Source organism: Sinocyclocheilus rhinocerous, unplaced genomic scaffold, assembly GCF_001515625.1.
Source record: "Sinocyclocheilus rhinocerous isolate Xijiao unplaced genomic scaffold, SAMN03320098_v1.1 scaffold1043, whole genome shotgun sequence".
Taxonomy (NCBI): domain Eukaryota; kingdom Metazoa; phylum Chordata; class Actinopteri; order Cypriniformes; family Cyprinidae; genus Sinocyclocheilus; species Sinocyclocheilus rhinocerous.
In genome coordinates this window covers 1,415,314-1,429,190 of record NW_015642610.1, presented here as the reverse complement: position 1 = coordinate 1,429,190, position 13,877 = coordinate 1,415,314, and the positions used below count along the sequence as shown (strand labels likewise).

Here is a 13,877-nt window from a genome sequence, read left to right as displayed (position 1 = left end):
TTTATTTATATATATATATATATATATATATAAACACTCCCCAGAAAAAAGGGCACTTTCTCTCGAGGAAGAAAAAGGGCAGGTGCTCAAGCCCCCTTTGATGTCTATGTGTGCACGTGCCTGAGCTGTTTCAAAACCTAGTGAGCTGTCTACATCTCGATAGCCAGTTAACTTCTAAGACAGCATCATAACTCAGAAACATCAGGGGTGACTGAACTGAAACAGTCTACACAGCAGGAATGGTAACTTATGTAGACACAAAAAGCATCCAATAACAACAATACTCTAAGAAGCATAAATTACAAACACATATATATAAACAGATAAAATATTTAAGATAAAATAAATAGATAAAATAAATAGACAGATACAATTTACAAGGAGGTGCTATTTTTATTAATGCATTTCAGTACTGAATAAAATGTATATTTTATATCCACCATATTTTTAACTTAAGAGCATGCGTGTTAAACGTTTCTGGTCTCAGATGCTTTCAGTTATTTTAACAGTAACAAAAACGTCTCGGTTACGTATGGTAACCCTCGTTCCCTGAAGGAGGGAACGGAGACGTCACGTCGGATGACCGACTGGCTCGTTTAGTTTACACTCGAAGTGGATTGGTCTCTCTAAGCGAGATCCCAATTTCGTCGGTCATCCGACGTGACGTCGAGAGTGACCGACTGAAAGGGAACAGTCCATTATGATGCTTGATATTGCAAATGGGTATTTGTTATCATATTATTGTAATGTATTATCATAATCATAAACACTGGTTTGTAGTGTAAATACAAACTGTAAATAATTTTTCTGTACTTTGTGCTTTGTTTCTTCTAGTTATTAACATTTAGCGTCTAAGAAATCAGAAGTCTTGCACAGTCACAGGAAATAACTTCTGCGCTAAAAAAGAATAAGGTGAATAAAGTTTGTTCAAATAAATAAATATTTTTGGCATAAATAATGACATACTATTAATATATTATTTGTAAAAAATATTTGTCAAAATAACGATGTTACATAAATGTATAAATGAGATAAACTTTCCATCAATACAAATTTTTTTCCACCCTTTGTGCAAACAGAGCAATATCTAAAATAAAATAAAAAAAGCTTACTTCCACATTAGAAAATAAGGCGAATAACGTTTGTGTAAAATATAGCAGAATTATACTAGAATTATAATTAGATATATAGTCTATATAGTATAATAAAATATATATAGTGTAATAAAAATACTATAATAATAATAGTAGAATTTTGCAGCTCACTGGGGTTTGGAGTAGAGATATGTCACACATATTTTTTTTTATGGATAAGTATGTTATTTACCAAAAACAAGAATCATATAATGCTGACTGTTTTTGTAAACTGTTATTAGCAAGAGTCTGGCAAAACAGGCTGGGACCAAATGTAAAGTAATGAAAAGACAGATGTCACATTCCACATGCTCTGTCCTTTTTTAATTGCAAATCATAGAGCACAAATCAAGCTATATCAGAAACACCTGCTTGTTTTTTCACTCCAATATTTTCCATTTCAGAAAGTATTATCGCTGCCCCATTATCTTAGTTGTGCTTATTATATCAGCTCATGCTGTAAAAAACATTATTGTGCGCTATCTGGACCTGAACAGAATCATTAAAACAATAAAACAGGTCGTAGAGTGAAGTGCAGTGCAGTAGAAAAGGTCAGACTTGAACTTTTTTCCACAACACATCCATTCGTTGATCTTCTGGAAATTATGTGGGATTTCCCAACGTATGTATTTTCCCTAATTGGAAAAACAAACGTCAGACCTCTATTAATAAAGATGCAAAACACCTCAATTTGACACATTTAGGGTGTGCTACATTCGTCTTAAAGGCATTAATTGCAGTTAATGTCTGACACCAAATTACAGGACTTTATTGTATCAAACTAATCTCTGCTATCACACCCCTTGTGCTGAAATAGCAACATGTATTTCCACCGCATTATGAAACTGCAGTCAGACTTGAACTGCAGTGACGACGCACAACCTTGAGCTTGCATAGCTAGAAGTGTTTGCAACCACGTATTTGCTCAGAGTACATTTCGGGTCTAAAACTAAGCATCACTGCGTAACACATAACTGCAACTATAGTACACTTAGAGATTTAGACTGGCATCTGTTTAAACAGCTTAAACAGACTTCATACTGGCATCTTTCCTGTTCTTTCACATTTCTATAACTCTGTACCTGCTTATTTTATGAGCGCAATTCTACTCATCCCATGCTTTTTTTTAAAGTCCGCTGGAAAGTATTATCTACATGTTGTAGTCTCTCAGTCAGATTATGTCTATCCTATGCACAATGCACATTAAAGTCTACTTTCAGATAAGCAGAGCACAGACATTGTGAGAATAACATGCAAGTAAACCTACTGTCGAGTGTTGCTCCAAGTATATTTGTTCTGAACCCTTTACAAACACTTCTAACGCTATGATATAGTATGTCTTAGTACTACATCAAAAACATTAATATCAGAGATTGGCCACACTCACTATGTAAACCGATCAATAATGTATGAGATGTCACTGCTGCTAGAGATACAAGCTTATTGGAATCTGTCTTTCTCAGTATAATCTTTAATAGCAGCACAACAACATCAATAACTCGTGTGAGGAAAAAAAGCAATTTTCATGTGTCCTTTCTCCATAAGAACAACTTCAAGAGATTCAGCGGACTAATTCTCTTTAATCTAAAAAAAAAAGCACTATTATCAGATAACATTTAGCAATAGGTTGCAAACTAAATCTAACACATCTTTAAGTGAAACTGTACAATGTATATATATATTTTCAAACATGTCAATAATGTAATACAGACACAAACATGTAAACAAGATGAGTAATAAATCATCTGGTTTGTATTGACAAAGTAACTACAGTGGGTACGGAAAGTGTTCAGACCCCCTTAAATTATATAGACAGGTGTGTGGTTTTCCTAATCAAGTCCAATCAGTATAATCCAACACAGCTGGACTCAAATGAAGGTGTAGAGCCATCTCAAGGATGATCAGAAGAAATGGACAGTACCTGAGTTAAATATATGAGTGTCAAAGCAAAGGGTCTGAATACTTAGGACCGTGTGATATTTCAGTTTTTCTTTTTTAATAAATCTGCAAAAATGTCAACAATTCTGTGTTTTTCTGTCAATATGGGGTGCTGTGTGTACATTAATGAGGAAAAAAAATTAACTTAAATGATTTTAGCAAATGGCTGCAATATAACAAAGAGTGAAAAATTTAAGGGGGTCTGAATACTTTCTGTACCCACTGTATATGTAACTGAGTTCCGGCTGTATCAATTACAAGTAATTATCAATTATCAATTACAAGCATTTGATCTGATGCTGTAAACAAACAAGATCAAATGGGATACCAAATGTCAACATCTTACATTTCATAACACTGAATTGCAGACTACATGCAATATCAATCAATAAAATTAAATGGATGGTTCACATGAAAATAAAAATACTGTTACACTATAAACCTACATGACTTACTTTCTACTGTGTAACGCTAAACAAGATGTAAAATGTAAACTGAGTCAAAAGTGGGGCTGTCAAAAAGGACAAAAAAGTAAAATAACAGTAGTCCAGATGTGCTTTATTCTCTACGTCTTTTGAAGCCATATAAAATAGCTTTGTGTGTGGGACAGGCCAAAAGGTAAGAAGTTACTCTATTCACTCACAATCTTGCCTTTCAATTTAACTTTAAGAGCCCCTACTCTCTTAAAAATAAAGGTTCCAAAGGGATTTTAATTAATTAATTAATTAATTTGTTTGTTTGTTTGTTTGCAGATATGCCACCGATGAACCATTTTGGGCTCCCCAAAGAACCTTTCAGTGAACAGTTCCTGAAAGAAAATTTTTTTCTTAGTGTGAACATTTTAATAATCTGAAGAAACAGTATAAAGAACCCTCTGAGCAATGGAAAGATTGCATGGATGTTAATGATTCTTAACCTTCTTAACAATAGAAGCCAATAAAGAACCTTTATTTTTAGAGTGTGGCCACCATTTCTTTTATTGCATGGAAAAGAACAGTCAAGACATTCAGATAAACATCTACTTTTATGTTTCACAAAAGAAAGAATACGGATGAGTTAAACAATGAACAGGTGAGAAACAGACATTATTTTCGGTGAACTAACCTTTTTAATAGTGCCAGTGTTGACAACTAATCGCTGACTAATTTCTTTGGCTAAAGGTAGAAAGAGAACTCAAGCAAAAGACATTTCAACAAAGCAAAAAAAAAAACATCAACTTTGTTTACAAGAAACTTGCAGTATTACTTTGTCATCCTTCCTTCTGTACCCTGAAGTTATTACCTGGGTCTCTTCTGAAAACTAAACACTCAGTCCCCACAGACAGTGCACCTCTTTGCCCCTCATTCATCAAACTGTCAGCTCATAAGATATGCTGGATATGAATGAACTACACGCAAGACCAAGAAACATCAATGAGTCTTGGGGCAGTGTATGGAATATAAAATAAAGAATTGGTGTTATCAGCATTTAAGGTGCATGGCGATAGTAAACAACAGTAAAGGCTTTACCACTGTAATCTAACTGCATTTTGTTGCATTATTTATACTATACGCACAAACAAAATAATTTGAATCTGAAAACATCAGCAGGATATGCACTGAATCAACTTCATCCAGCTTGAACAAAACAAAGATCAGCTCTCCTCGTGCAATACATACATATGCAGCATGTTTGTTGTTGCTCTAAGGCGATTATTTATTTAGAAATCATAAGATTATGATACTGATCCAGGACAAAACATTAGCAGGAATACACTTCACTTCATGAGTCCCAGAAGTGTTTTATTACCCCATATAATTTCTTTGTTGATGTAATTAATCTTTCATAAAGGCAGGTAATACAAAAGATCTCATAACAACAAAAGACCCTAAATCAAATCATGATGTTGTCTGATTGTTCCATGGTCTTTATAAGCTTAAGGACGTCCATTTACCGTATTTTCAGCAAATGCCCAATCCTCAGAAATCTGGCATTATTCTATTTTGTTTTTAAATCACTGGGAAATGCATTTTGATCATCGGTTTCAGCAGAGCTGAAAACATTTATTCGTAAACGTTTTTGCTTGGTTTACATTCTCTATTCCTCAGGGTTTTTTCTCCCCAAAGGAGTTTCAGTATTCCATATCGACTGCTTCTACACCTTTCTGTACTCTTTATAGACTAGCCCACATTTATTCCTTTTTGTCTTTTTAGTTGTCTGTGGGAGAGAGTGTGCATACTTGTATGCAGCCGTGTGGGAGTCTGTGGGTGTGTGATTGAGAGAGGATTTCTAACTGTGTTCTCGCAGAGGAAAGAGTCGATACAGGGTACAAACATGCACTGTGTGAGAACTATATAACATCTGTAGATTAAAAGCCATCTCATTTCTGTTTGAGCAGGCATAATATTCAAAGCGCTACATGATTGCTGATGCTTAACAAATCTTTTTCAGCTATAAAAGTGAAGTTTTTAGTACGGCTGGTTTTCAACAAGCCTTAAGTTCACATGGGATATCATTATTTTGATCAATCAAAATGCACAGCACCATTAACAGGCAGAGAAAACAAAGCTAAACTGCAACATGAAATCAATAAAATGAAATTGAATCTTATTAACTCATCAGCAGTTTTGCAGACTTAATGGTTAGGTGGTTATATATGCCAACAGGCTTACATCACAGCCAAGAAACAAAGGTATCTGGTTGCAATTTGTATGGCCTTATTCATATGTTTTTATAAACTTACATTTTCAGATGTTTCACATCATATAACAGTTTAGTATAGGGACCAATTCTCACTATTAACTAGTTGCTTTTTAGCATGCCTACTATTAACATATTGGCTGCTTATTATATCTCTTTTGTAAGCAACATTTAAATAACCATGGGGGTGACCTGTACCAGCTGAACAACACCCATGTTTATTTGCTAAAAATTTATTTGGTCAACATTTGGAAGAAACACTGCCATATAAATTCCCTCAAAACTAACAGACAAAATAAAAGGCACAAAACTGTCACTTTGATTTCATGGGGTCCTCAAGAGATTCAACTTTTACAGAAGGAATATAATATTAGGAATAAGAATATTTTTCCATCGCAATATAATACAGAATAATCATATGTTAATGTGTTAACCACAACATGGGTGGTTATAGAGCTCGGATAATTCCCATATTAGGCATGGCTTGTGATGCTTTTGCATAAATGACACTGGCATAAGTAGTTTTTTTTTTTCTGTGCAGAGGTAACAGACTGCACCTGTTGAATGGGGAGCCTCTAATACGGTTTGTAACTTAAATTAATATCTGACATCAATGGCCACCTACAATCCCACATTTTTAATGACATCAGCAGACCACTGCATTATATTGGCAGAAGGGGAACATTTGCTCATGATAAAAAGGCTTCAGAACCCCATATGAAATTCAATTATTATCTCACACACTAATAAAGACATCACGAGTCAATATAGGCGATGATCCATATCGATGCATAACGTTTCCATACCATGGTCACGTTTCTGCACTGCTCGAATCCTGTTCAAAAGAGGACTTGTGATGTTCAGTGCAAAAGGTTTTCACATAGCAAAGAAATCGTTTTTACAAGACATTTGCAATGATCTATTAGATACTTTCCAACACACTGACGACGTTTTGCTTTTTTACGATATGAGCAGAAGAGAGAGACTAATATATTCTCCAAGATGAAGACTAGGCTGGATTTCCAGATGTCAGTGATAATTCCTTCAGATCTCTTTTACGCATACTGTGATAACAGCACTAAAAAAAAAATACAAAAAGCAGAAAAATGTTTCCTTATTTCCTTCCATTACCAGTTTTTTTTTTTTTTTTACTATTTTGATTATATTTAATGTGTGAATTATTCAAGAACTTTCAGGGGTCTGGGATTTTTAAAGGTGTTTACGTCAGTCATTTTAGGGCACAATCTCTGGAGGTACCTCATGCGCAACCAAAACGCATTTTGGACACAGTTAGCTAACTGCCAACATTTAAAAAGACGTTTTAAACAGAACGCTCGTTTTTAAGAATATGTGACATCTATAGTAAAGTGATAATGGCCGTACTTGTGTATTTGTTGATTTACAATCCGACACTAATATTAAGCGCTAGCGCAGCGTACTGTTGCTATGGTTACCTCATCTCGCGAACTCGACCTCGATTCACGAGCGTCTGTTCAGTGCGCTCCAACAACTTGTAATTCAACTTTTTTAGTTAAGAGAACGTTGAAAGGGCAGGTTAAAATAACATACGTTTATGTATAAAAAAAAAAAAGAAAACAATTTTGGACGCCCTATCATTTAGTTTTGACCTCCTCCCCATAATTCGTGCCTTTATTAAACTGATATGTTGAAGAAACGTTGAACTCACCAGCTTGTCAAGTGTCTCTCTGCCAACAGTGGACACCTTGGGCGCAGGGACTCGTTCACATGTGCATCCTTCCAGAAGATAAATCCCTGATGGTCGAGCACTCTGGTCGGTGTCGAAGTAAAATAAAACATTCTGATAAAGTGCAAAAAACTTCTCATGCCATTTACTGTTTTCTGTGGTCTTCTTGCTGAGATAACCTCGTTTGGTGCCCTCTTTACGCGCGATAACGGAGAGATACAGAGCGTGTCCCTCATTGTACCGAACACTCTTCTGCATTTTCCGTCTTGGTTTAATGTGTATTCACTTGTTTGTCACCATATCCCATGTGATTTTAACTTTCCACCTAGGATGTTTGGAGAAATGCGCACGGGAAAGTTGCCGAGCTGAAGCGCACTGCTCATAAGCGACTCATCCAAACGAGTTCGGAGCCCAATCCATTTCTGACCTGAAGAAAAGTTCTAACCCCGACGAACAACGCTGTGTCAACGCGTTTAGCTCATGCAGTATAGCAAAATAAGCAATAGTAGTGGACAGACGGCGAGAGAGAATCACGGTTGAGATCAGATGTAATCGGCTTTGGCATCCTCTCTTAAAGAGACAGCGTCTCTCTCGCTCTCTCTCCCGCGCTGAGGTCCACTTTCCCTTGTGGCTGAGCGCAGCTTTTAATGAGTGGGAGGATCAAAAGCGCAGGCAGAAAGACTCGCAGATCTTAACGAGGAGGCGAGGCGATACAGAAATTTTAATAAGGAGGCGGGCGATGCAGGGATTTTAATGAGTAGGCGGGGCGAAGCGCGCTACAGCGCATCACTCTAGCAACTGACAAGGTACAATTAGGCGCTTTACTGGTAGGTTAATTTGCATTTAAAGAAAAGCCACAATTCACACTGGGTACATGCAACATGTTACATTTCAGTGTCCATGACACTCATTCAGAAATCAATTACTAAGGTACTCACAAAAAAAAACTACAAGCAGCATTAGAAATTACACATTAAACACATTAATAGTTTATCATTTCATTAAATACTATTGCATAAACTGCCACGCAAACAAGTGTAAAGGTACGTTTACACCAAGAATGCTGTCTATTAAGATAACTAAACCATTAATTGTATTAGCATCCACAGCAACACACAACATTGTTCTGTTTATAAGCATATACTGCTGTTTTGTCTTCTGCCGCTTTAAATACTCAAGTTCTATAAAGTCGAATGGAATCTGACTGGCTACCAATGTATTTATCACTCATAAGCTGGAAAAAAATTGTTCTGAAAGTGATTCCAACAATTTCGTTCAGCTGTGTCCTTATTGTTATAGCTGTGATGTGGACTTCCCTGTTCTCTTAGAATTAAGAGTGATACAGTTAAAATTTTATAGTTACCATTATAGTCCTTGGTGTGAACGGGCCTTAAGGGGCCATTCACATAGAACACGTTTTTACATTCAACTGCTTTTGTTTTCCATTGTTTTTCTATGCACAGTAAACATGCTCTAGAGTCTAGACAATTTGTTTGACCGTTGCACTTGCGTCTCATGACAGCATTCTAAAAACACGGCACTCAAGTTAAAATTTCAACTTTTGCAAGCACATTTTCAACAACAACAACATAAAACATGTCTCTAGACCGTTTTTAACTACAAAAACACATTCTTTGTGAAGGGCCCCTAACACTGTTAGCAAATTCTTACTACAGGGCTTCTGGTTCTCAATCCTGGTCCTGGAGAATTGCACATTTTGGACATCTCTTTTATCACACGTGAATTATCAAGTTTAAAAGTTTCACTCTTCATCCCATTCACTGTTCAAGTCTCTATCAATGATTTAATTTGTGTGTTTGTGTGTTCTCAGTCTCTATCAAGCTTCAATTACATCCGAGAAATCCACACTCATTTTCCTTTATTTTATTTGCCATGATTTTTTCTCAACTTTTAGCATGTAAGGATGACAAATATAAGATGGTTTTAACTGATCTACCGCATGTTTCATAACATACAGAAATAAATCAATTTTCAAATTCAGTTAAAGCAGTTTACTTTATAAAGTGTAGCATAATCTATAATTCATCATTTTAAATGACATTTAAAATATTATTAAAGCAAACCACGGTAACCTCAAAGCAATGCAAATGTGAGTAAGGGAGGAAGACACAGGAGGGTTTTATGTTCTCAGCCTGACTGCTTCAGCTTTTATGAAGACTGATTATCATTCATCACAGACTTCACCTTTGAAGGACAATGAGATTACTGAGGAAATTTAAAGGGATAGTTCACCCAAGAAATGAACATTGTCACCAATTACCATTCCAAATCTTTATCAATTACATTCTTCCGTAAAATATTCATTTTGTCAATGGGCACCAAAACTGTTTGGTTACCAGCATTGTTAAAATTAAGAAGAAGAAAGAAAATCAAACATGAGGGTGAGTAAATGATGACAGGATTTTCATTTATGGGTGAACTAATGGAATGAACACACCAATTTACAGAAAAATATTTGATCTCCAGTTTAATTCATGTCAATATAACATTACACTAACAATCTTAGAAAGGTGCATAATTTTCTTCTTTTTTATTTTTTCATATGGACGAAAATACAGCATATTACCAGCAAATCCTCTGGCCAAAGCACCTGGATAATTTCTATATAAAGACATCATTCATAGTTGTAAGATCTACTGTTTTGAGTTAATGTTAAAACAGGTGACGAAATACATGATGTATTTAAATACATGATATTCAGTTCCTGTTTGTTTAACGGTTTTTGCAACCATCATCCTATAGGCAAAAACCATCATGCTATTATTAGAGACAACACTTTCTCCAATCCAGCAATGCTTCCTTGTTGGTGATACTCCAGGCATCAGATAACGCTCTCACCATTTTCCTATGTTTGTAAAGAGAGAAGGGGGTAAAATCATTACATACCATACAATTACAAAAAGGTTTAAACAGCATCAATAGCTCAGGAAATATTTGTAACAATGTAGATAAATCAAAGACATTCGGTAAACTGCTGCTGTTTTAGTGGCTGGTGCAAATACAAATGCATATAACACTAAGATAGGAAATACATGCAACTGGAGAAACTGGCTTCCGTGTACGGTTTGTGAAAATAATCTATGCAAAGCAGCTGGCTTTACACAATCAGTTACACTACATTTCTAATTCTGACAATTTTTTAGCACAGGTTTCTAGCACTGACTTCAATGTCTATGAACAAATACAACATACAAAAATATGTCTACACAATATTTTTGCAAATGGAGCCGCTCAAACCCAAAAAGTATTTAATTTGTTCTGAAAGAAGCTCCTCCACAATCCAAAATTACTACAGTGTTCTTTTTCCATTGTGTAACCAATCAGCCCACGTACCTCCGTGTTGTTCACGAGAGCCTCCAACTCTTTGGATTTGAATGCAGCAGTCCTGAGGATGGACTCGGGGATTTCAGCCAGACGTGCTACATTTAGCCCGTAGCTCCTGGCAACTGCGCCTTCAATCAGCTGATAGAGAAATGTGATGAACTCTGGCTGCATCTCCTCCTCTAGTAACGAGAGCAACGGAGCTATTAAACACTTTGGAAGCACTATGTGTGTATCAAAGTAATGATCAGAGGATTCAATGTGAGAAGAAAAGAATTTATAAAAACAAGATCCATGATAATCCTGATGATGATACTAAATTTATACAGTAATAAACAGTCTACTGCTTAAATACTATATTGTTTTATGCTAATATTGCAAAATAATGCTTTAATGGACTATGCTCAAATTTGATGAATTGATCAAGTATTTTAGCCATTATACTGGGATAAGAGAAAGCATTTTAACATACAAAAAATGAAACGCATTACCTTGAATTATAAAGTATAAGAGCATATGACCAAAGTGTCAAATCTGTGAATAATACCAATGTAATGGCATAATAACTGTGAAGAATTTTTTGTCTGAGAAAATATATTTCATTAATGATGGACATTAGAAGGTCACCGAGTTGTGCTGAGAACTTTTTCCATAAAAAACACTTCTTCAGAACTCAGATAAAGTCATTTCTTGTGTCATGGTGTGACAGTAATGACACAATTATTATTAACCTGATTTGTGAATATGATTTGTGAACATTTCTTCTAATATTTCTCAGCAATTCGGTCACAAAAATGGGGGGTGGGTGAACCTAGTTGAATTCTGATGATCAGAACTCTGCATGTGATTTCCACATGAATTTCAATGACAGTAGGCGAAACTACACAGACAGCACAGTACAATGAGAAACTGAAGAGGAAAGACTACTTATGCAATAGGATTACTGCCATACACACAAGCTAGTTGTTAAGTAACCACTACCTGGGTCTTGTAACAGTGTTTCAAGGATTTAAGGTTCTGGAATTCTCTTTCTTCCTGGAAAATGTAATTTTATACCACAGAAGTCCAGAAGGCCTGACTCTGATTGGTTGACAGATGTTTCCAAGCCATCAATTTGACAATAATTTTTTTCAAATTCCATCTCATAGTCACATTCGTTTATGCAAAGTAGCTTCTACCAATCAAAGTACTAGCCAAAGTAGTTTCTACCACAGGAGAAGAAGCAGACTTGGGCTTTCTAAGCAGGATGCTTAATTTTGAACCTTAAAAAAACTTGAAAAAGATCCTGAGATAAACAAATAAGCTAACCGCTGTAAAAGTGAAATCGGCGAATCAGCTTTAAAAATTACCACTCAGGTTTCTTGTCTTCTGCAGTCCTATCTGCTCCTCAACACTACGTAAGAGCAAATATGATCTGTTGACCTGTCACTGCCTGAAGTCATTCAGATCAAGCAATGTACTACACACATTATTACCAACTCAATTTCACACACAGGGTTTCTGCAGACATGAACAAGTTAAATTTAAGACTTTTTAAGACCTTTTTAATACCACCTTATATGAAATTTATAACCTAAAACCTAAACCTGTAATGGAAATACACATTTTATTACATACATATATGTAATATTTAATGTGTATAAATTAAAAAGAAAACAAAATATCATTGCTGTAATAAATTATATTTATTACTACGATATACAGTGAACTTTTCATGTCAGCAGACAATATTCCATACAAAATATCCCTGCATCACTGAGATTTTTGGTGGAGTAAACAATTTATTCTGAAGCAATATTTTCATCAGTGTTCTATCAGCTTTTACATACTTAAATCTGCATATTTACCTTTACAAAGGCCTATTTTTTAACCTTTTTAGATGTATGCATCATCTTACATGTCAAATTATTACAATTTATCAATAAATTCAATATACACTATAGGGCTGCTACCAGTCAGATTAAATAATTTACACTGCAAATAACAATAATTACAACTGCAATAAATAATGTTATGAGATTAATGTTTTAAATGCATTTATGAATATACAAATAAGAAATGTTGAGGGGGAAAATGCATACTTTTCAACATACTTCTCAACTAAACTACCAGTAAGTGACGGTAAGTCACTGAATGAGTGAGTATTGAGTCATTCATTCAACTGATTGAGTGTGTTATCATGCTGGTATCTTAAGGACTTTCGTGGACAGCTGACTCCTAAAGTTTTTGATATTCTTCATATTCTGTGTGGTGGTCAGATAAGTTTAAATAGATTTTTACCTTTTATGGGCATTTTACCTTTATAAAGCCATTTTTCTATAAGTGTGCATTATCTTTTGAGTCAAATTCTTACATTTAATCAGTGAATAAGAATAAGACATTTGGGCTGTTACCAAGCAAATGAAATCAGTATCAACAAAATTCATCTTTGCAATCCAGACATAAGCTGCACCTGAAATGGCAATTAGAAGTATTTACACACAGTTTAATGCAGGACATGAATGCATTTAACCTGCAGTTACAAATGCATAAATAATGTTTTGATATATTAAACATAAAACATTGAATACTGATATTTGAAATAATTTAAAAAATGAAAAGATACTTTAAATGTGAAATTAAAACCGCCAGCAGGTGGCAGTAAGTCACTGTTAAGTGAGTCATTGCGACTGAACCGAATCATTTAAACAGTTGATTAATTCAGGAACAAAACACCGTCATGTTGCTCAGAGACGCAAAACAGCGCTGTGGCTTTGTTTGGAATTATTTTTGTTGCCGAAATAGTGCAAAAACAGGCAATATGGTGTCTAAAACGTAAGTCTCTTAATAAAACTTCTAGTTTATTGAACTGTTGTAAAAAATCAATATCACATTTGTATATGGTAATTTATGGAGAAAAATGAATTTGTGATCATTCTGAATGTATTTTAATAGACTGAATCATGCAGTGAAAGAGCGCACTAGACTTCACGTAATGCCTGCACTCTGTAAGTTAGGTGTTTTGAATGTTTTTGTTTTTTTTTGCGTCGTGAGAATATTGAGCAAAATAGCTCACTTGTCATGGTGTTACTTAACTATAT

The 13,877-nt window shown here is 35.0% G+C and overlaps 1 protein-coding gene across 1 annotated transcript in view; it reads right to left on the bottom strand.

Annotated features, from left to right (window-relative positions):
• Window positions 1-7,997, bottom strand: part of LOC107756301 (ras-specific guanine nucleotide-releasing factor 2-like) — a 65,697-nt gene extending 57,700 nt beyond the window's left edge. Inside the window, exon 1 of the mRNA XM_016573337.1 lies at window positions 7,438-7,997. Within this exon, the coding sequence (XP_016428823.1) occupies window positions 7,438-7,713 (276 nt within the window). The 5' untranslated portion in view covers window positions 7,714-7,997. The remainder of the gene's footprint in view (window positions 1-7,437) is intronic.
• Between the last annotated feature and the right edge of the window lie 5,880 nt (window positions 7,998-13,877).